Source organism: Callorhinus ursinus, unplaced genomic scaffold, assembly GCF_003265705.2.
Source record: "Callorhinus ursinus isolate GAN/ISIS: 27379988/994484 unplaced genomic scaffold, GSC_fseal_2.0 scaffold1, whole genome shotgun sequence".
Classification (NCBI taxonomy): Eukaryota; Metazoa; Chordata; class Mammalia; order Carnivora; family Otariidae; genus Callorhinus; species Callorhinus ursinus.
Genome location: NW_027397063.1, coordinates 136,987,586 through 137,011,819, shown reverse-complemented (window position 1 = coordinate 137,011,819; position 24,234 = coordinate 136,987,586). Strand labels below are relative to the sequence as shown.

Sequence of the window (24,234 nt, the reverse complement as noted above, 5' to 3'; positions counted from 1 at the left end):
GTTTTATTGAACAGGATCTGTGGCTGCTTGGCAGGACACTTAGAATGCATTTAGTCAAAGACAGAGGGTAGTTTGGGCTGGCTGTACAGACAGCCCCGCAGAGTAGTATCTACTTGTCTCTATTCATTTGAATAGGAGCTTTTGTTCTGTTACCAGAGGAAGAAAGGGAGATTTGGGGCCATGGAGGAGAGTAGATTAAATATGGAAGTAGGTGGGGGCGCCTGGGCCGCTCAGTCCTTAAGCGTCTGCCTTCGGCTCAGGCCACGGTCCCAGAGTCCTGGGATCGAGCCCCGTATCGGGCTCCCCCCTCCGCGAGAAGCCTGGTTCTCCCTCTCTCATTCCCCCTGCCTGTGTTCCCTCTCTCGCTGTGTGTCTCTCTCTGTCAAACAAATAAATAAAATATTTTAAAAAAACATGGAAGTAGGTGGCAGCAGTGGCCCCTCCCCTCTTCTCTTCCATGGGTTTTGAGGCTCTAATGGAGAGATGGGTTAGAGGCTGAGGTTTGCTGGGTTCATGTTAGCAACAAGGTTGTGAGTCAGACTGTGTAGGTCTGCATTCCAGCTACCCTTAGCTGTTTGCCCTTGGATATATTCCGCCTCTTCGTCTCAGTTTGCTCATCTGTAAAATGAAAGTAATGATAGTACCTACATTACACTGTTCAGGAGAAAATAGGTGTGCCTGACATGTAACGCATTCAACTTCAGTTGCTAAAATAAAATATAAAAGTATGATTTCCTTAAGTTCACACAAAATTAACATATATCACTGCGGGAGTTGGTGCACAAGGAAGAGACAGGTAAACTAAATGGTTTTGACAAGTTAAGACTAAAAGGAATTCAGATAGGTGCAGGAGGGAGCAATCCTGAAAGTCCTTTCACACAACGCACTGCCCTCAAAATGAAACCTAATTTCTTTCCTTGCTCTGCAAGGCGCCTACGTTATGTGGACTCTTGCCTACATCTCCAACTTCCTCTCCTCTCCTCCCTTTCTCGGTCCTTAGGACATGCTGTTCTCTCTGCGTGAAATTTTCTCTCCAGATCTTTAGCAAGTTTGAGGCGTGGCTAAGGCGCGGGGGTGGGGGGCGGAGCTAGAGCGGAGGCGGGGCGGGGCGAGGCGGGGTGGGGCGGAAGCGTGGGCGGAGACCCAGGAAGTGACGGCCCTGTTGGTGGTCCCGGTGTGGGTGAAGTCCGCGGCGCCACCTCTGCGGCCACCGCTTTCCTGGGCGATGGAGAATGGAGCGGTGTACGGCCCCACCACGGAGGAGGACCTGGGCCCAGGCAGGGGCGCCCGGAGAGGCCTCGCCTCCTGCTTCTCCCTGGGCCGGCTTCAGTTGCGTCGGCTCGTGCTCAAAGTCTTGCAGCTCGTAAGTCCGCGGCCGGGGTGGGCGAGCCGGGCCCGGAAGACAGGGGGTCTGGCCCCGGAGCCGCCGGCCTGCGGGCTTGGGAGGCTGCCGAGCTGCTTCTCCTCGACCTGCTTGTTCAGGAAGCGGCGGTTTCCACACCCCTAGTTCCTTCTCTCTCGGCTGGAAAGGGGGGCGTTACCTCCCGCCGCCGGGCGGCCTCTCCACCCGAGTCTCACCCCCGCTGGGTGCCCGATGACGACCTAGGGCCCCCGAGCGTGTTGCGCGGGTCCAGGAAATGCTTCGGAAACCCAAGTCAACCGCTCAGACTTCTTTCACTCCATCCTCTGTTAAGACCTTCGTCTCCTCTCCCAGCTGTTACTCTGCATTATCGCCCAAAGTGCCTGTATTTAGATTCCCAAGTGCTTTTTATCTTTCTCTGGTTCCTGTGGTTTTCCTGGCACGAGCCCGCGGGGGGCAGTTTAATTTGTTGGACGAAGCCTTCGGTTACCACGCACGGCATTGAGATGGGTGTTTACAATAAATTGTCTCCCAAGTGTTTTATATTGACTGGAAAAGAATTACCTCTGAGCAATATGTGTGTACGAAGTACATAGAGAAAAGGACAGCTTGTATTTGCGTGCAGGTAGCAAAAGTAGGGCATGGTTTACCCCTCTCTGAATTTCATTGAGTTTTAGTTTACTTTAGGCAGTAAAGGTACCTTAAACCTCGTAGTGAAAATACCAGAACATCTTTGGATTTCCAGGCACGCACATACTGATATACTATGTTCTGTTTTAAGAAGCGATGTACATTTTCTGCCAGAGGAAAAATCAGACTGCGTAGAATGTTCCTTTTTTTTTTTTGGTTGGTTTTTTTTTTTTTTTTTTTTTTTTTTGCGTTTAGTCATCTCAAGTAAAAATAGCCAGTTGGTTTCCTTGGGACGAACTTAAATTCTTAGAACTCCGATAACCAGAACTTACATTCTTAGAGCTCAGATGACCTACTTTTATTTATTTATTTATTTATTTATTATAAATACTTTTTTTAAAAGATTTTATTTATTTGAGAGAGAGAGAGAGCACGAGAGGGAAGAGGGTCAGAGGGAGAAGCAGACTCCCCGCTGAGCAGGGAGCCCGATGCGGGACTCGATTCCGGGACTCCGGGATCATGACCTGAGCCGAAGGCAGTCGCCCAACCAACTGAGCCACCCAGGCGCCCAGATGACCTACTTTTATTAAATAAAAAAGTAGCTCTCAGAAAACTGGCACTACTTTCTGGTTGTCAAAATGATCACATCTGGGAATAGTTTGGAAATCACCTGGAGGCAGGTGACGGTGTGGCCTGTGGAACCCAAGAGGGTCTGGCTCTATCTCTCCAGCCTCCTTTTAGGTAGTTCCGCCTTTCAGTTGTTACCAGCCATAAAGGGCTTGCTCCTGCCATTGTTCCTTTGTATCATGTGCTCCTTCTACCCAGAGGTGCTTCTTTCTGTTCTTGTCAGTTCTAACAGGACTTTTAGATATCAGTGGTGTTCTCTGCAGTGGAGCTCAAGTGTTTCTGCACAAATAGTAGAACTCTTTAGAACAGAAAAGATTAGTATCCATATCTGAAGTATTCTTGCTGCTCTACAAACATTATCAGTGTTGGTGTTTTGCCTGTTAAATCTCATTTGCAGCTGTCTTTCTTTTCTCATCAGAAATGGCAAAGCTGAAGTAAAATTTCCCATTACCTTATTTGTAGTTTAATAAACTGTAGTTCCATGTCCTTGGAATAGACATACAACCAGAAATTTTGGTGATAGACTTTTTACTTAGATGTGGAGAAGGCGGGGGATGAATTTGCCTTGCAGGGGTTGGTAGACTGTTCCAGCTTGTTCCCCATCATAAGGAGAAAGAGGGAAAGAATAAAAACTAATGTCTCTTCTTGAAATCCATTTACAGGCTTAATCTTACTGCAGGTTGGGTTCCAGACCACTGCAATAAAGCGAGTATCACAATAAAGCGAGCCTAATGAATGTTTTGGTTTTCCAGTGCATATAAAAGTTATGTTTGCACTATACTGTAGTTTGTTAAGTGTTCAATAACATTATGTCTAAAAAAATGTACATACTTTAATTCAAAATGTATTTTTTTGAGAGGGAGAGCAGGAGCAGGGGGAGGAGTAGAGAGGGAGCGAGAGGGGTAAGCCGACTCTGCCCTGAGCGCAGAGCCGGACAAGGGTCTCAATCCCAGGACTCCAGGATTATGACCTGAGCTGAAACCAAGAGTCAGGTGCTCAACAGACTGAGCCACCCAGGCTCCTTAATTTAAAATATTTTATTGCAAAAAAATTCCAACCATTTTCTGAGCTTTCAGCGAGTTGTAATCATTGATCATATCACCATAGCAAGTATAATAATGAAAATGTTTGAAATACTGCAAGAATTACTGAAATGTGACAGACATGAAGTGAGCAAATGCTGTTGGAAAAATGGTACCAATAGACTTGCTTGACTCAGTGTTGCCACAAACCTTCAATTTGAAAAATGTTAATTATCTATGAAATGCAGTAAAGCAAAGTACAGTAAAATAGGTACGCGTTTATTTATGGGGAACTTGTTATAAGCTTTCTTTAATATAGATTTCTAAAATATTTCATTATTGCTTTCCATTTTGATTGTTGTCTTTTAGTTCCTGCTTTGTTTGTTTGAGTGAATGGCCTCTAATCTTTTCACAATAGTGTATATTACAGGAGTTACCCAGAAAGTTCCAAGGAAGTTATAATGAAATAAATTAAAGCTGTCATCCAGCCTGGGGCAACAGGCAGTCTTGCCTTAAGTCATATTCTGCCTTTAGGTTGTTTTACTTTAGATAACTTATTTTTTTAAATTAGATTTGCAGAGCTCCAATAAGGAAACAACTGTAATGTAGAAGCCCATAATCAGAAGAGGAGGTACTTTAATAAGGGACAAGCAAGCCCTGTGACATTTTATCCAAAATTTGGTGCATTTCTGTGTTTGGGTATATTATTCTAGACCCATAAATCTTATTACAGTCTCAAAACCCCAGAAGAAAAAGGAACCTTATTCTAAAACTTAAAAAATCAGACTCTGTGTACTTAGGAAATTCTTAGAGTCCAAGGAGATTGAATTGGATTTCCTCCGAGGTTCTTCTCACTATTTAAGATTTTTACAAATCTCTGAGGCTCTGTGGGGTGTGCTGGTACAGAGCTGAACACCAAACCAGTAGAGAGTGGAGCCTACAGACAGAAGGAGAGGTTAGAGATAAAGGAGCATAACTATCTCTTGAGTTACATACCCCTGGAATTATATAGCTGTCTGCTACTATTCAGATAAAACCTTAATTTTGTCAAAGGCTTGTCCAAAACCTAAGCATCCGTTAACTACCATCTGCCCTTCCAGAGCTGAAGAAGAAATACTCAGCTGGGAATGCAATGTAAGGAGTCATTGCAGTCCTAAATTTATGCAGTTTATTTCTTTATCAGTTTATTTTATCCTTAGATTGTTCCTTATGCGCATACACACACACACACACACATACACACAAATATGTATATTTGTGTATGTGTGAAGTTTTTGTTGTTATTTTTGAGGGAGTTTGTTTTTGTTTTCAGGGGAAAATTGACATTGGGCAACTTAATTCCTTGCCGGTAAGCTGGTGCAATGATCTGAATATGTGTACAAGCTGACATTGTGTTTATGGTACCAGTTGAATGTCCTGATGGCCTCTCAGTACTGTGAATATAATGACTCTTCAGGCAGACAGTTTGATTTAGAATTCACCAGTGATTTAAATTTATCAAATTATAAAATAATGTTACTCTGTAAGTTCCAAGAAACAAGTCACTTAGAAGCAGTTTCTCTTATATTGGTGCTCTCTTCATTATTTCAATGTGAAAATTGATCTGTAAATTGAAATCCTCTTTTTAACCTTGAGGAAGATCCATAAGGTCAGCAAATTATATCTTTGAACCTTTGTAAGAGTAAATATTTGCCTAAGGCAAGGGAGGCGTAGCCTAACTTCAGGCTGACTGATGGATTTGTTTAGTTGGACCTTACATAGGACTACAGGTTTTAGTAGCAAGTTCATTAATTCACAAATTAATATAATTTTGTAGGGGGGCCTTATAATGAATGGCAAACATTAAAAAGTTCTTTTTATAAGAAATGTTTTAGTAGGAGACTTTAACAAAGACCAATGATGGAGAATTTGTATTTAATATAAAGTGTTAATGTTAAAGAAGACGGACGTTTCAGAAGGGGTAGTGAAACTGAAATGAAGAGAGAGACAGGGTAGTCACTATCTGAATGTTTAAATCACCAGAACTGTGAGTAAGCCACGTTTTAGTCACTAAGATTTCCCAAATGTGTTGACCCTAGCACATTGGTTTTAATGTAAAATTTAAAAAGGGGAAATGCATAAAACTCTGATTGTAACTTCAAAAATCCAGTCTTAAGGGAATACCCACACAAACATACGTAGCTGTAAAATGAGCTTAATAAACAGTGTTTGGGGGGCGCCTGGGTGGCTCAGTCGTTAAGCGTCTGCCTTTAATTCAGCTCAGGTCATGGGCTCCCTGCTCTGCGGGGGGGCCTGCTTCTTCCTCTCCCACTCCCCCTGCTTGTGTTCCCTCTCTAGCTGGCTCTTTCTCTGTCAAATAAATAAATAAATAAATCTTTAAAAAACAAAACAAAACATTTTTTGGAGTTGGGGGAGGGGAACAAGCACAAAGTGGGAGTCAGGAGACCTGGGTTTTGGGCTGTGCCTGGCCAGGGTGGGACCTGGCTGTCAGAGATTCCTTCCTCCATCGCCTGTACTCACAAGGGTGGGAGACTGTGCCCTCCAAGGACCTCCCAGCTCCAAAGGCTTGACAATTTCCATAGTTTTTTATTTGGGTAAAATTTTATGTCATCAGAAGCAGTCACATTGGGTGTAATGTCGTTGGGTTCTTAATAGTCAGTAAGCGGTATTTAATGTGAGGGCTTCATGCTACTGAGAGTAAAACTATTTACCAGAAAATAATAATTGAGTCTTTCAACTTTTAACATTCATTATGATTTCCTTACCCAGTGACCTTACCTCTTTTATCCTTCACCACTTTGGTATTTAATGCTGGTGACTACCCATTTCTTGAAATTATTCCTTCCCTTTTACACTTAATTTTTTTTCTTTTTTAATACAAAAAGTTTGTTTACCAAAAAATATATATAAATTAGGAAATATGATTAAAATCAGCCATGCTTTACCCCCCCATCACTGTTTAAATTAATGATTTGGAGTATGTTCACTTGCTTATTCAAGAGTCTTCCTAAGAAGTGTTAGACCCCCTGTGACTTGCTTGTCAGGTGTGAGTTACTCTTTTCCCTCCTACTCAGGCCCCACCCAGTCCTCTGCTCCTCCTGTCTTCTAACCAGCCAAACCAGGCAGGTAATCCCTGTTGCTTTCATCCGAAAGTCCATACTCCCTGGCCTGATCACCACATAACCACACCCAGCTCCTTAAACATTTTCATCATCACTCCCCATTCAGGTCAGTTGCCTTATTATCCCTGTGGGGTTTACCATGCAAGTTCTTTGCCTTCATGAGTCTGTTCTTTTTTGTCCTCCACCTGGAATGTTCTCTGCCTTTCCAGATCCTATGTATCTCTTAGCCCTGCTTTGAGTCTTGCTTTTCCACTTATCCTTCTCTAGCTACTGTTAGTCCAGGTGGATCCGAGCATTTTCCTGAGATTTCCTGAATCTACATATAATGGATGGTCAATTATGAGGTGTATTGTTTTCTTATACTTTGATCTTGTTGCTGTGTCATTACATGTTCCTATACATATTACAGTGTTGGATACATAATACCCAAATGCACTTCTTAAAAAAGATTTTTGTAATTGAGGTATAACACATGTATTGGTGTCAGATGTACAACGTAAAGATACTGTAGAGTGCTGTGGGAGATTATATAGGAAGGTTCGGAGCATCAGACAGATGGGAGGAGCCAGGAAAAAACTTCATACTGAATATAGTTTGTAGTGCTGATTTCTTGGTCTTAAACTGGGAATAGGAACTAGTAAATGTCCAAACTTGATATCGTACCCCTTTAATCTCTCAGGATGTCTGGGTAGAATATGCCTCTTAATACTGCTCTGAGGCTTGACTCCTGTTCGTAACTTTGGAACAGGACTGGTTAGAAAGACCCTGACTGCTGCTGGTTGAGCTGGGTGCTGCCCCTTTCTTACTGAGAATAGACAAGCAGTATGTATCTCTACCGAAAAGATTTTATTGTCATATGGCTTACACAGATGAGCATTCCTGATAACCTAATTATTGAGATAAGAATGGCCCACGATCAACTAGTCTCAGACCCCAGTTAGAGCTTTAGGCTGATATCTTCTCACAGTTAATTGGCTTTTGTATACTTGAGGTATATTTTGCAAATTTGTCATAGAGAAACTCCTAAAAAGTCGCATAAGATTTAACATAGAGGCAAGAATAAAGCAAGTGGAATATTAGACGTTTAGTATTTTATTATACTGTAGTCATGTAAAAACTCACCCTGTAATTATAATTACAGGAGACTAAGGAAGTACCTTTACACAATGACTTTCTGAGATTTGTCTTGATGTGTCACTTTTGTATCCTATGGTGTAATAATTGGGAACACCTTACCTAACCTAACATCTGTCTGAAGGCGGTTGTTTGGGATATGCTGGACTATTTTATGTCTTACTAACTTGTAGGAAATCATACCAGTAGGCTCTGTTTTCATCCTTATATAGATTCTTTTCAGTTGTGGGATATATGAAATTTTGTATTAACCGGTTGGAGAGGGAAAAATTAGAGACCTTCATACCAATTTAGATTTGACCATTTTTTTTAACTTTTTATTTTGAAATAATTATAGATTCACAGGAATTTGCAAAACAAAACATACAGGGAGATCCTCTGCACTTTGTGTATGTGTGTGTGTGACCTGTGTAGCTTCCTAGAGTCACTACCACAACTGTTCCAGAACCATCCTATCACCACAGGGTTCCCTCATGCCACCCCTTTATAACCACACCTTTCCCCTCTTCCCTGGCCACCACTATTTAGTTCTCCAGCTTTGTAGTTTGTTATTTGAAGAATGCTATATAAATGGAATCATGGGGGTGTCTGGGTGGAGCAGTTAAGCCACTGACTCTTGGTTTCAGCTCAGGTCGTGATCTTGGGGTCGTGAGATCGAGCCCTGAGTGGGGCTCCACACTCAGCACGGAGAATGCTTGGAATTCTCTCTCCCTCGCCCTCTGCCCCTCCCCCCCAAGATAAATAAATAAATCTTTAAAAACGTAAATAAATGGAATCATGTAGTATGTAACCTTTGAGTTTTGGAGTTCTTTCACTGCATAATTTGGACATTTATCTACGTTGTTGCATATGTGAGTTTGCTCCTTTTTACTGCTAAGTAGTATTCCATGGTATGGATGTAGCACAGTTTGCTTAACCAAAGAGGGACATCTGCATGGTGTCCAGATTCTGGAGCTGTTATGAATGAAACTGTTATGAACATTCATGTGTCAGTTTTTGCACAGACATGTTTTCATTTCTCCTGGTTGTAGGCAGAATGTGGGAATGCGGTTGCTGTGTTATACAGTGGTGGTGTGTTTAGTTTTTAAGAAACTGCTCCATTGTTTTTCAGAGTGGTGTACCATTGACTTCTGTTTGATGAAAATATTTTGTAGCCTGGGTGGTTCAGTCGGTTAAGCATCCTGACTCTTGGTTTCGGCTCAGGTCATGATCTCAGGGTTGCGGGATTGAGCCCCGCGTTGGGCTCCACGCTCAGTGGGGAGTCTGCTTGAGGTTCTCGCTCTCCCTCTGACCCTCCCCCGACTCATGCTTCCTTTCTCACTCTCTAAATAAATAGAATCTTTTTTAAAAACGAAAATATTTTGTAGGATAACATTTTTTTAAATTATTTATTTATTTGACAGAGAGAGACACACAGCGAGAGAGGGAACACAAGCAGGGAGAGTGGGAGAGGGAGAAGCAGGCTTCCTGCTGAGTGGGGAGCCTGATGCAGGGTTCGATCCCAGGACCCCGGGATCATGACCTGAGCCAAAGGCAGATGCTTAACGACTGAGCCACCCAGGTGCCCAGGATAACATTTTTATAATATGCAATGTATCTGCTGATTTTGGTAGCACACTTTTGCCATTAATATATCTGGTTGCTGCTACTGATCTGAGGGGCAAAATGGCATTTCCCGATAGGCTTTGATTTAGGTCACCAGTCATTTTGATGGTCTTAATGCTTGAAGGAAACTCCCTCGGCTTGCACAAAACCCACACTAGCTGCCCAAGTGAACCTCTCTTCTCTCTCTTCCTATTTCTGGAGAAGAGTTAGCCCCAAACCTGGGCCCTGCATCCTATCTATAGAGAGCCTCTTTTCTTCCTTGTCTTTCGACCCACCCATCTTATTGGTTTCTGCCTAAGTATTTAATCATGCTCAGTTCTCTCCTATCTTGAAATTCCCTTCCCTTTGACCTCATCCACTACTTCCCTATCTGGCCACTCTTCCCACGCTATACCTCTTGACTCTGCTGACTCCCATTGCTTTGTCTTCCCCTCACTTCCCACCGTACAGTACTGTAATCTCAGCCTCCCTGGGTGACTACACTGACATGGGCTTGCTGATGTCACCGGCAGCCTTATTGTAGCTCAGTCTGATGTCGGTGTCTCAGTGTTCTTACCCGACCTCTGAGTAGCATTCATTACCCATGCTTACTTTCTCTTGGTAGAAATACTTTTTCCTTGGTCTGCTACCTCCTTGGACTGCTGCTCCTAATTGTCCTTTGCTGATGTCACCCCCTCTGCACATCCCTTAAATCTTGGGTTTGCTCAGAGTTCTGCATGAAGCTGGCTTTCCTCATTCTGGGTGATCTCACTGGCCGATGCCCACGTCTTCATCTCCACCCTAGACCTCTCCCCTGAGCTGCAGACCTGTATATCCTTTTGCCTCCTAGACACCTCCCTTAACTCTTTTGCAGCCCCCTCATACACAGCACATTTAAAACAATGTATTCTCTTCCCAGCATCCTTGCCTCTTAAAAAAAAGACAAAAAAGAACCCCAACTCTTTTTCCTGCAGTGGCGCTCCAGTATGTTAGTACCTTATATACGACAGTGGGAGTGCTATTAAATCCCACTTGCTTGCATTTAATTGAGTTGCCAAATTCACCGGACCTTACCATTGTGCATTCAGTGCACGGCATTCTGACCCACGCCTGTCTGAGCACTTTTGCCCCTGCCGTCAGTTGACTTGGGTTATTCCCACTACTACCAATTATACTTTTTATGGTCAGACATTTAATTAAATACCACACAGACTGAAATTGAGTGGGAAAAGGAATTGTTTTTGTGAAAACTAAGTTGAATGCTTTGGAAAGTCCAGAAAATAAATTACTAAAATATTTGCTGTGGAATTGAGAGCGAGGTAACCGTAAAGGGCTAGTAAAACTAGTCCAAATCTAGAAGGATTCTGCCCTCCGCTTCTCAAGTGTCCAAGATCTTGCTCCACTTCAACTAAACATTAGTCTGCAAGTGGTAATTATAGATGATGAAAGTGATTAGTGCAGAAAACATGACGTGGAATTCCAATCAGTAGGCTCAAACCCAGAGAAAAGCCCTATTTCCAAAGTTTGGTGAATAAACGTGCCTTTTTGCTTTAAGTTAAAATAAAGCATTCACGTCTGTTATCTTGTTTCCTGCTGTTTGTATTGGTCCTGATAAGGGCTTCTGCCGCTTCTTGCCTCTCGCAGTGATTGCAGACACTGTTCTCCGTCACCACTGTCTTCCCCAGCTCACTGTCTTCCCCTGGTTTCTTCCATCAGCTTCCCGACTGGAAGCCTGAATGTTCTCGCCCCTTTGCTTTAAAACCCTTACAATCCAGATTTTTTTTTTTTTTTTTAAACTAGGAAGCGAGGACACTTAGATCTAGCCTCCGCTTACCTCTCTAGTCTCGTCTCATTATTTTCGTGTTGCCATCCCCTTCCTTCACACTGGGTGCTTGAACCATGTTGACCGAACTCTCTCTCTCGGCTCAGCGGGGGTGGTGGGATCTCTGCCTGCCTTGGGGCGGGAGGGTGCCAGCAACACCCCGTATTTTCCCCAAGTCTAGCATTTAGCACTGGGTAGTTAATTATTTGTGTACGTGGATTCTCTTCAAGGCAATCAGATTGTGAAGTTCTGTAGAGATGGGGTCCGGTCAGTAATCGTGTTTGCCACAGTCTCTACTTTCCAGAGAGTGGAGCGAACAGATGAGTGTTCTGAATACTGTAGGTTTCTCTGGAAAACACTCGAGTAAACAGCTTGGTTTCTTTTGTAGTTGCTGTCCCTGCTGGCCTTTGTCTGCGAGGAAGTCGTGTCACAGTGTACGCTGTGTGGAGGACTTTACTTTTTTGAATTCGTGAGCTGCAGTGCCTTTCTTCTGAGTCTCCTCATCCTGATTGTGTACTGCACTCCCGTTTATGAGCAAGTCGATTCTACCAAAGTCAAGCAGTCGGTAAGCGTGAGAAAAGTGGAATCCCTTTACAAAGAACATGGCTCTTTTGGAATCTTGCGTAGTTTTACTCTTCAGAAGAGTGCTGCTTTCAGAACTCCGTAGCACGAGAACACACTCTCCATGGTTCCAGTTCTGCCCCTGAGCACCTCCATTTTCCCTGCCAAGCAGGGTGGCAGAGGGTGAAAGTGAAATAAGAAAGGGGGAGACAGACGCGGTCAGGGGTTTACAGCTAATTGGTGGTTTAATCTCATTCACACGAGGTATTTATTTTTATTTATTTATTTTTTTAAACGCGAGGTATTTTTTAAAAACAAAATTTAAAAATTTTGTCCCTTCTGATTTCTCACATTTCAGAGCGTCACTCTTGGGTTCTGCAGTTGTCCATTGTGTACCTGCTCTGCGCTGGGCATTATGCTAGATATTAGAGAGAGTGATGAACTAATGTGATGTATCTCTGGAGCTTTTCAAATAAAGCACCACATAATGCTACCTATTTTGTTTTGAGTTTTATATTATGAAAGAAGTTATCAGTAAGTGAATTCAGGCACTTGTTGAATTCACTGTTCAGAAATTTCCCTTTTAATGAAAGCGCACATGAGAATTTTGTTTTCACAGAATCAGTGATGCATAACTTTCTACAGACAGTCTGCTGGTGCGCGTGTTTGAGTATAGTGTGGATTTGTGAGATGACACATGAGGTGATTCACATGTTTACTGCACTTGAAGAAAGAATTGAGCGGTTTCCTTCTTCAGTAGTGTTGGAACTAAGAGTGGTTTGTGACAAATTATACATGTCAGGGTTGACATATAAAAGCAGTCACACCTCTGAGGGAAAAGATACAAATTAGGGTGAGTTTTTAACTATTAAGAATGGAGGATAATAAGATCAATACAAAGCAGTAAGATTCTGTTAATTTTTTAAATTAATGCAAAGTAAGCGTCGGGTCAGATATTAATATACACCTAAGAGATTTACTTTTTTCTATATACACTTTGGTGCCTTTTAAATCTGGTGCTCTAAGAATCCCTTACCTTCTTTTAACAGAATATTTTAAGTTTAAAAATTAAAAAGCAAAAAAAAAGTTGATACCACAACAGTTAAAAAAAATAACCTTGAAAAACAGATTGGAGCTGAATCACATCCACCAAGCCTTTGATGAGCACATACATGCAGCTCTTGGTATGGCCGATATAGGACTGACCCATTACCCTTCCTGATAATAGTTGCTATCAGCACGGACTTGTGCCAGACACTTTATGTACTGTGATTTAGAATCCTCACACCATAATGCTCCATTTTCCTGTTGAGGAAATTTGGGTTCAGAGTGGTTACATACCTTGTCCAAAGTTACACAGCTAGGGTAAAAATAAACTGAGACTGGAACCCAGGAAAGCCCTCAACGCTAGGCATTCCATTCTCTGACCTCCCCTGAATCCTGTTGGTACCAGCACCCTACCAACTTTTGATGCTCTCATGGCAAATGTCATCACCTCAGGGATCTCCCTGTAATGATGACAATAGCAGAACCCATTTATTGTATGGAATGCATATTAAGAGGATGCAGAGAATACCTTAGAATTTTTGTTAATTTTGTTTGTAATCTTTGTAACTTCTTCCTTTTTACAGAGAGGTATTCGGTAAGATTTTTGGATGAGTGAAAAGTTTACTAGTATATTTGAGCTGATTGATTTGTAGTTCCAGTGTATAAATTTATATTTTAAACATTAAAGATCGAAATTATTTTTTCTTATCTCTCAGTGGCAAAACAGTATCACTGTCCATAAAAATACTTTTGGAAATGTTGAGTCTTTAGTGTTGCATCTGTCATGTTTAAGAACATTGATCTTTTGACAAGAAACATTGATCTTTTTGACAAGAAACAATATTTTCCAGTTTAATGATTTAACTAAACTAAACAAAATGTAAAACATTTATTACATCAGAGGAGCATTTAAAAGTAATTAAAAAAACATTATTTTAGAGTAAGTACTGATCTTAAAATATTGGAGCGGGGAATAAATCAGTCATTTCATCCTAAAACAGCTTTTGTCAATATTCTACTATATCTCTTTTGGGTCTTTTTTTGTCTGTTTATAGGTGATTAAGAGTCATATAGGCTGTACTTTGCACCTAACATAAGGATTTCATGTTTGTTTAAAAGGCTTAAAAATCACTTTTACTCTCAACTATTAATGTACTTAAATACTTTTTAACGTCAGAGAAGTTTTCTGTTTTACAGAAAATGTTTTGAGAGGGCGGTGGTGGTGGTAGTGCCCAGGGAGTGGGAGGGATAAGCTTTTTGAAGGGAGAATCTTTTCTGTTCCATGCTGTTGTGGCTCAGATTCTGTCAAGAGTAACAACAGCCAACACTTACGGACATTGACTGTGTGCCTGGCACTGATCTAAGCACTTTCTACCGATTAACTCTAATCTTTAGAATCACCTCTGAAGAAGATACTGACTGTTTTTACTCCCATTTTGCAGATGAAGAAACTCAGGAAGACAGACAAATTCAAAGTCAATAGAGCCAAGAAGTAGCATAACTGGGATCTGAACTCAGATAGTCTGGTTCTAGAATCCATGTTTCTTGAACACCACATTAGTATGCCTCAAAATGGTTGTCTTGTTTAATACCTCCTTGAATGTACTCCAGATATTAGTAAATGGAGTTTTATTTGTATGTCACAGATTTGAAATAATATTCAAAGGAAAAGGAAAAACAGAATATTGCAGAAAAACCACCTCTTTTAGAAGCAAAGAGAAATCTCTTAATTTGTTTTATAAATGTTAAGTGTACAATTGACAGTACAGGAATTCTGTATTGGATGGGTTATTGATACTAGGTTTAGTGGAGATTGCACTTCAGAAAACCCCGAAAGTATCAGACTTAAAACCCTTTGGAATGGCCATCATTTTACCAGTTTCTCCTCTGAGTCAAGTGTGCATGTCAAGCACTGGTTTCATTTGGCATCTGAGAGGAGCCTGACAAGAGTGTGCCTGAGAGAACCCTTGGAAACCCAGGGAGAACTTCATGTCATGAGCTGCATTATGCGGAGATATGGAAGCTTTTGTAGAGTAGATAAACTCATGATACAAGCTCATTTTGGGTTACTCACTTGGAACAACTGGAAGCAATATGTTACTGCAGAAAGCTTAAGTGTCCAGAAAACATACTATTGGCATATTTTATGTAGTTAATGACGGGTGGTTCTTCTGATTCTCTCTTTCCCAGAGTGCTTTCAAAGCACCGAAGTACCCTCAAAGAGGCCATCCTAGCATAGAATACAGATCTTCCTCGACTTACAGTGGGGTTATTACATCCCAACAAACCCATCATAAGTTGAAAAGACCCTGAGTCGAAAGTGCATTTAATACACTTAGCCTCCTAAACAGCATAGCTTAGCCTAGCCTACCTTCAGTGTGCTCGGAACACTTATAAAACCTGCATTTGGGCAAAATCATCTACCACAAAGGCTGTTTGATAGTAAAGTGTTGACTCATATAATTGGATACTGTACTGAAAGTGACCAACAAAATGGTCGTGTGGGTACAGAAGGGTTGTCAGCATATCTCTTGTTTACCCTCGTGATTGGTGGCTGACCAGGAGCTGCTCCCACTGCGCAGCATCACAATGGAGGATCGTCCCACACAGTGCTAGCCTGAGACAGCATCCAAAGTCACAGTTTGAAGTACAGTTTCTCCTGAACGTGTAACATTTTTGCAACATTTAAAGTTAAACATCATAAGTACAACCATTGTAAGTCAGGGGCCATCTTTGAAAGGGAAGAAAAAGTTTTTTGTTTCTAGTTTTTGGGTTTTTCTGCTGGCAGTAAGATGATTTAATAAACCTTTGGCTTTGATAATATGTCCTTGAGAAAAAGACCACACACACACACACACACACACACACACACACACACACACACACACGACCTTTTGGGGAACTGCTCTTATTAAAAGATTATCTTGTCATGTACTTTGAATATGCCCTGTGCAAAGTGTGGATAGTGTTCCTTTATGGGGGGGGGGTAGTGAATGCCAGATTTATGGAAAAGTTAGAAGCTGAAGTATGTAGGTTTGGGCTGTATGAAGAAAAAACTGTGTCACAAACGTTTTTAAAAGTAAAAAACAAAAGCATTTGTTTCATCAACCTAACCATGTTCTTTATGCACTCGTTACAGGATTTTTATATTACTATGGGAACAGGATGCGTGTTCTTGTTGGCATCCATCATTTTCGTTTCCACACATGACAGGACCAAAGCTGAGATGGCTGCAACTGTGAGTACCTTGTATTTCGAACCCTTGCTTAGTTTTGTGGCCTTAGAAATATGGAACTTGGAAAGTACTTGACAGCTGATACAATATGGGAGAGTAGTTTATCTTGTAATTTTTTAGTGTAATTTTGAACAGAGGACTGAAGAGCAAATAAATAGGATAGCCTTAGAAACCGAGAACCTGTCTTTAGACTTTAGAATAAAAACCCATTTACTCCACATATGAACGTGTCACTGCTAATGGAAGTGGTAGAATTGACTTTATTATCCCGTCCTTTTCTACTTTGCGGTCAGCAAAAATATACCTACATGCCAGGTGCTGTTCTAGGTGTAGAGAATACACAGGAGAAATGATCCAAAGGTTTGGCCTTTATAATAAAAGAGATAGATAAGTAAATGTCTTTATCTGAAATCCTTGGGGAGGGGGCAGTTTTGTTTTGTTTAGAATTCAGAATATTCTGGTTTTTAGAAAGGTAATCTTAACACATATCATATGACAACTTCAGAGGACCTGGGGCAGCACCGTATAATCCAACATGTTAATATTTCTGAAGCATGAATATTCACAGTAAAAAGGATAAAGACTGTAAGTAGTTTTACCTCATGCCACTTTTGAGCCCAGTAAATTATGAAGACTTTACTTTTGTAGCTTTCCGGATTTGAGAATTACAAATCAAGGATCATGCACCTGAATTGGTACCAGTGTTGTGAATGTGTATAACTGATAACTGAGTAACAAATCCGCTTGCACGTCAGCTGGGTTCCAATTAATCCTTGGCTCATGACAAAACTGAAGTTATAATTAATTGACTTGTCAGCTAGTAGATCATTAAAACTACTTTTAATTACAGAACAACTCAAAAGGAGTTCAGAGCCTTGCATGGTTCTATCTACCTGTTCACATGAGCACAGTTTATTAACACACGTGTAAAACATAAAACAGAAATTAAATTAATGCTGAACCTTGACTCATTCCAGCAGTAAGTAATATTTCTGCATGGGCACATGAACCAATGGGTACATGAAGAGAAAAGTCAAAGTTTTAACAGACCCTTTGGTTAATTTCAGTTTATATACAAATTTTTGTTGTGGAGGAGTATTAATAAGGGTGATCAGTAAAATGTTTTGCGGTGTGGAAATGTATTACTATAAAATCCTTGGAGGGGGGGCACCTGGTTGGCTCAGTCAGATGAGTGGCTGACTCTTGCTTTGGGCTCAGGTCATGATCTCAGGGTTGTGAGATTGAGCCCTTGCCTTGGGCTCCGTGCACAGCGGGGAGTCTGCTTGAGATTCTCTCCCTCCCCCTCTGCTCCTCCCCCAGCTTGCTTGCTCTGTCTCTTTCTAAAATAAATAAATCTTTAAAAAATAAAATAAAATCCTTGGAGGAAATGAAATAGAGTTGGGGAAAGTTGAGTTGAAGGGGGAAAGAGAGCATGGCATGAAATTACCAGCTATTAAAACAGAGCTTATTGGTATGTGACAATTAGGTGATGTGTTAGATTAGTGCAGTATTTAGATTTCATTGGATATATTTAAGAGTTAATGGTAGTTTAAAAACTCAGTATTTATAATATGCTGGAAGTTACCCTTTGTAACTATTTAAATTATGAAAACATTTACAGACTTGAGTGAGGGAATCCGTTTAAAAAAAAAGAAATTGTGAAGTATGTGAGCAAAAGCTCTGGAAGATCATTTGGATGATATGGTGTAGAGGGCGCTGCTTGGACTAAAGCTCTCGAGGGGGTTAGGGATGGCTTCACAGACAGGGTGACGTCTGGTCTGTCCTTAGAGCATGTAATATGTTTGCCAGGCAAAGAAGGGGATAGATGCCATCAAGCCAAAATGAAGACTCCAGAGGGGAGAAGTGCCTTGGGTTTGGAGATGTGGGGTTGGTAATTAAATGTAGGTCGGATGTGTTGGGACTATTGGGGTGAAACAATGAATTTGGAGTTGAGTTTGCTTTACCGTGAGATGAGGCAGAACGCATATTCTTAAGGATAGAGGGGTTGGGTGTGAAGGGTCAAGAAACTGGAGCAGATGACAACAGGATGTTAAAAATCTAGAACAGGGGCGCCTGGGTGGCTCAGTCAGTTAAGCATCTGCCTTCGGCTCAGGTCATGATGCCAGGGTCCTGGGATCGAGTCCCACGTCCCACTCCCTGCTCGGCGGGGAGCCTGCTTCTCCCTCTCCCTCTGCCTGCTGCTCTCCCTGCTTGTGCGCACTCTTTCCCCCTCTTCTGTCTGTGTCAAGTAAATCTTTAAAAAAAAATCTAGAGGGGCGCGTGGGTGGCTCAGTAGTTAAGCGTCTGCCTTCGGCTCAGGTCGTGATCCCAGGGTCGTGGGATTGGGCCCCGCGTCGGGCTCCCTGCTCTGCCGGAAGCCTGCTTCTCCCTCTCCCTCTGCTTGTGTTCCCTCTCTCACTGTGTCTCTGTCAAATAAATAAAATCTTTAAAAAAAAAAAAAATCTAGAACAAACTGCTGGTTACCAGAGGGGAGATGGGTGAGGGGATGGGTAAATAGGTGATGGGGATGAAGGAGTGACTTGTCGTGATGAGCACAGGGTGATGTATGGAGGTGCCGAATCACAATATTGTACACCTGAAACTAATATTATGCTGTATGTTAACTGGAATATAAATAAAAACAAACACTAATAAAAAGCATGGAGAGATGGGGTGATAGAGGTGGAAGGGACTTCAGCCATTACCTACATCAATTTTCTCCTTTAACAGAGCAGTTCTTTGGCCCCCATTCCTTTAATGGTTTTGCTAGTGAAGAGCTGTTCTTGACAGAATTCTCAGAATGTTTGATCCTATGTTAGAAGAGTACAATGAGGAAGTGATTTAAAGGAAGAGGAAGTAGGTAGTGGTATCATGTTGCTGTGTCATTATTACAGTGTGACAGTTAAATGGAAAATATTTTTTAGGTAATTTAACCTAAAAGTATCTTCAAAATAGAATTTCTGTTGATCAGTCAATGGATATTGATTACTTCTTGCCATTGTCACCTGTGCTCAGCTCCCTACTCACTCATGTACCGACCTCCTCTGTGGGTCAGTCTAACCGTTGCTAATAATCTTGTGTTTTGTATCATTTTATAGGATTTTGCTTTTCCTCTATTAACCTTAGTTTCACAGATTGGCACCCCACACATACACATGCACATGCACACGTAAGACAGGACATCTCTGTTTTGGGAAACTTCAACTAATAGCCATTATTCTAGAATTTCTTTTTGTTACATCTATTTTTTGATGCCCTTAAAAAGTCTTTTATTACTAAGGTTAAGAATAATGTGTATAAGATTGGGGCGCCTGGGTGGCTCAGTCAGTTAAGCACCTGCCTTCGGCTCAGGTCATGATCCTGGGGTCCTGGGATTGAGCCCTGCGTCAGGCTCCCTGCTCCGCGGGGCGTCTGCTTTGCTCTCTGCCCCTCCCCCCACTTGTGCTCTCTCTCTCTCCCTCTCTCTCTCTCTCTCTCTCTCTCTCCCCCCCTCCCTCCCTCCCTCCCTCCCTCCCTCCCTGCCCCTCCCCCGCCCGTGCTCACTCGCTCTAGTGCTCTCTTGCTCGCGTGTTCTCTCTCTTTGCACTCTCTCTCTCAAATAAATAAATAAAATCTTTAAAAAAAAAAAGGACGAATGTGGATAAAATTGATGAGTTGTCTTGCTTGTATAAAACACTCCCAGAGCCAAGTAGGAAATGTGAGATTATATTCCAAAATCTGTCATATAAACCCTTGTTCTTCTTTCTCCTCAGGTGTTTGGATTTCTGGCAAGTATTATGTTCCTGTCTGACGTTGTCATTATGTTCTCTGAGAGACGACAGGAATCCCAGATGAGGAAACCAGAGGCTACCAGGAGGGCAGGGGCCCTCACAGAACCCCTTAATGCTTAAGGACTTTGGGGACCGGGTGTTACATAAGGTATTGACTGTGTGGTGCCTGAGCCCTGGCCGCTTGTGTAGAATTTGTGTAATTGTTAAACCACTTTTTTTGGAGAGCAAAGGGAAGGGCAGGAAGGCAGTTTTATTAACATTGGCCTGTGTGTCAGTCACCACAAATTAGGCCAGAGAGTTTTTGGGTTTAAAAATTTTTTTTTTTAAATAACAGTTAAAACTTCTGTCACATGAAATGGTTTTGTTTTTGTTTTGGAGGCGAGGACAGTTGTTTCTTTAAATCACATAGCTCAACTGATGATAATTTATTCTGTCATTGTTACTAGGCCTAGCTTTCAAATTAAGGCTGTACAGCCAGCATGATTAAGTTCATCCATTTAGAAATTGTTTTATTTTTAAATTAATTTGCTTAGCCGGGATTTTTTTTTTTTGATGATCAGATAAAATTTAATGTATATTTAAGAGATCATTATTTAAAATATTGGTCTAGATTTTTTTTTTCCCTTAAAAATGTAATACCCAGGCTTTACTGTATCTCAGCCTTAAAATTATATTGTTACATTTTAGGATAATAACTCTTTCTGAGACCTTTTATAGCCTGATAGAAACTGTATGGGAGGTGTTGGTATTTTATATGTATAAAAGCAACAACATCAGAAACCACATGTTTTTACTGCACTTTGGTGGTTGTTGATAAGCAAAAAAAAAGTTTCTGTAACACATAGAAAAATGGAAGAAACTCTCATGGCTAAGGACCAAAGATAAAGAAGATAGACTTTTTGCACAATACAGTGAAAGTGATTATAAAAACAGCCTTCAACCATTTACCACTGTCTGAAGAGATGAGTTCATACTATGAGTTAGAAATTGGTCCATTCCCTTACTGGCATGTGGTTATTTCTACTGAAGTTAATACGGCTCTGCAGGTCCCATTCAGAGTTTTCTTTGAAGCCTCCCCTCTTTTTAAAACCCCAGCCTTTGATTTTTCATCTATTTGAGATTTTCCCTTTTCAGTCTCTCTATCCACATGGTCCATACGCTGCTTCATCACCCGACAGAGGTGAGCCTCCAGCCCTGACTCTTGCTTGATGGCAGTGGTCTTAGGTGGTCCAAAATTTGGGGCCCTTTTAATTGCATAGAATATGTAGCAGGATCTTTAGGATTCTTGTTCCCACATTGGGCATTACTCTAACTTCTCTTTGGGGGAGCCCTTCTTAAGAAAGTGAGCATCTAGCAAATCCTGCCCAGGTTAATACTGATGTCGGTGTAAGGGAGTAGTCTACCCAGTCTCAAGAGACTCTTCATAACTAGTTCTGGTAATTTGGGAGCATTGTCTCTTGCTAGCAGGTTGTCTTAGACCCAGCCAGACAAGGCACTCAAGACAGGACCTTTCTGACCAAGTGGTTCACAGGGTAGACCTCTTGGATTTTTGACTCAGGACTCTAGAGTGAAGGCAGTGAGCCCATGCGTAAGGTACTTCAGGACTTTGGTGGAGGTCTCCTGGGCTAGCTGGGCTGGGTTATCTATTGGAAGGAGTGGAATCATGTTTCCAGTGAGACAATTTAGTGACCCTGTCCTTTTTAAATTTCTCATTTATGTGTTGTCGATGTGGCGAATGTGGTGGTCAGAATTCATCATTATGGCTAGACACAGCTTGTCCTGTGTCTTTACTGACGCAGGACCTTATCCCTTTGTACCAGAGCTCGGGTGCCAGCTAGTTCTGGTGGGTAGTCACCACTGCCTCCTCCCTGGGAGATAACGAAACCGATCACTGATGCTGTCGTTACTGGGCATACCATCCAAGAGAGGAGAAATAGCCTGGGTCTGGGCTCCAAGAATAAAGAGTGGTGCAAAAATAACTCGCTTCTGGTCGTCAGGTTCTGGAATTTCCCATCTAACTGTACCACTGTCATTTGAAATACCATCGAGACCCAGCTGGGTGTCGCAGCAAATGGCCTGGGCTACCTCAGCAGCCTCCCGCACGCATGGGCTTAGTTGAGGTTGATGGACAAGTCCCCACCGGCCTCACACATGGAGCGCGTTGACATTGAGCTTCAGCTCTGCTTGCTCTGAGGCTTTGCTTCCATTTGTTTGATTGGAGCCCAAGTGGGCCTCATAGCTGCCACTTAATCCTTCCCTTTTCGGGAAGATCATATATTCACTAGTACTTTTGGTCACTCTAGAACTTTTCTTCATATTGTTTGTTATGGGACTCATGACTGATTAGCCTCCCTCTTCTGTTGTAGAAGGAATGAGAGGAAAAAGACCATGTGGAAAATAAAAAGTTTTCAAGGAGAACTTGGGACCAAAACCCCTCCTATGTCCAAAACAGGGCACATTCAATAAACTGAAAGTTACCATAATTTTTTATTAACAGCCATGTTAGACTTAATTTGTTATATTTTATACAAATAAACTATTTAGAGTGGTTCTTAAAAATTATAAGGGAAATGCACATACAGTATAAAAATTTTATAATTGCTGTACTTAAATTATGTTCTGTTTGGCGACTGGAAAATGTATTTTTACATTGTTTATAGCCAATCGCTTTTGTATTTATCAATTTAAATCCTTTGTGTCTTTTTTTTTTATCTCGCTCAGTGTCAAATTTTGTAGTCTTCTTTTTAAATAAATCCATTTTATTGTCTGCCTTTGTAGCCGTTTCATTGTTACTTCAGAAGCCTGATGCTCAGGGCGCCTGGGTGACTCAGTCAGTCAGGCGGCTGCCTTCAGCTCCGGTCATGATCCTGGAGTCCCAGGATCCAGCCCCACGTCGGGCTCCCTGCTCAGCGGGAGTCTGCTTCTCCCTCTGCCCCTACCCCCTCTCCTGCGCACGCTTTCTCTCTCTCTGTCTCTCTGCCTCAAATAAATAAATAAAATCTTAAAAAAAAAGAAGCCTGATGCTCAGATGAAAACTTTCTCCAGAGTTCTAGGAGTTGGCTCTACAACTGTGGTAAGTCCCTGGGTCGAACACTGAACTGTGGGTCCGCCCAGGTGTGGGGCACAGGAAACAAACCCTCTTCCTACCCAGGGGCCGCTCCTCCCGTTGCCAAGATGGAACACACCTTCAAACGGTATTTTTAAGGAGCCATATAGGAAAAGTCACAAAGCAATAAACACCTTGAAATACTTGCAAAGAAGCACATTGGGACTCTCCCATCACATTTCTCGATGTGGCTAAACAATGCTAAAAACAAAATAGGCACGTTCTCTTTCAGACTGTCCAGTGACTGGGCAGTGTGAAGCAAAACTAGGGTGGTTCTGGAAAAGCTGCAACTATCTGTGTCATTTGCAGAATTTCTGCCTCTGGTCTGGACGAGAAGAACAAGATCTTTATTGTTATCAAGAACTCACTGGAATTTGTACGTTCTTCAGAGTTTTGTGTTTTGTTTTGATAAAGAACATTGTGTATCAACGTGCAGTCAACTTCGAGGAGCAAAAAACCTGATTTAAATAGGTCTTAACCAGTAAGGAAAATGTCTTTCCTAAGAAGCCCAGGCAGGGCAGTTCTGTGACTGGTCAGAGTTCAGTGGCTCAGTGGTATTATCAGGGTCCCAGACTCTTTCCATGTTTTTCTGCCCATCCATCTTCTGTGAGTTTTTATCCTCAGGATTGACCCTTTATGGTATAGCAAGATGGAGGCAACATGTCCAGACATCGTCCACTTGCACGACAATGTCCAAAGGCCCGAAGGGAAGAGATTGTGTATTTCTCTGTCCCTAAGGTGTTCCTTTTTCCCAGAAGCCCCTCAGTGGACTTCACCTACTTGTCTTTTACTGGAAGACTTTAAATGCCCATTTCTAAATCGCTTACTGACCTGGAGAATGGCATTACTGAAGAAATGGCCTAAAGTAATCCAGATTCCTCTCCTTAGATGGGAACACCCTTGGAAGCATATAGCCTTCCATTACCCAAACAGATTGGTTCTGTAGCGGGAGAAGGGCCACTGGCCTGGCGTTCAGCAGTGTCTGTCATAAGCAGTTTGAGGATCGGGCCCCAGCTAGGGGAAATAAAATTCCCATTTAAGAACATTTCGCAGGCCTGACTACCCCAAAACAATTTAAAATAGAAAAATGAACGGTTTTGATGTTTAGACTAAATTATAGTTGTACAAGTAATGGGTACCATAGAAAATTGGTTTAATAAAAGATGGTAAGTATTATTCTTTTCCTGAGATCTTCACTTTTAATTGTGGAACTA

At 41.8% G+C, this 24,234-nt stretch overlaps 1 protein-coding gene across 1 annotated transcript; it reads left to right on the top strand.

The window, feature by feature from the left end:
- Nucleotides 1-1,133: 1,133 nt before the first annotated feature.
- Nucleotides 1,134-22,681, top strand: CMTM6 (CKLF like MARVEL transmembrane domain containing 6). The gene is made up of 4 exons (XM_025883464.2): nt 1,134-1,363; nt 11,690-11,866; nt 16,049-16,147; nt 19,897-22,681. Exons 1-4 carry the CDS (start codon nt 1,226-1,228, stop codon nt 20,032-20,034), a joined length of 552 nt encoding a protein of 183 aa, XP_025739249.1. The 5' UTR covers nt 1,134-1,225; the 3' UTR covers nt 20,035-22,681.
- Nucleotides 22,682-24,234: the final 1,553 nt, after the last annotated feature.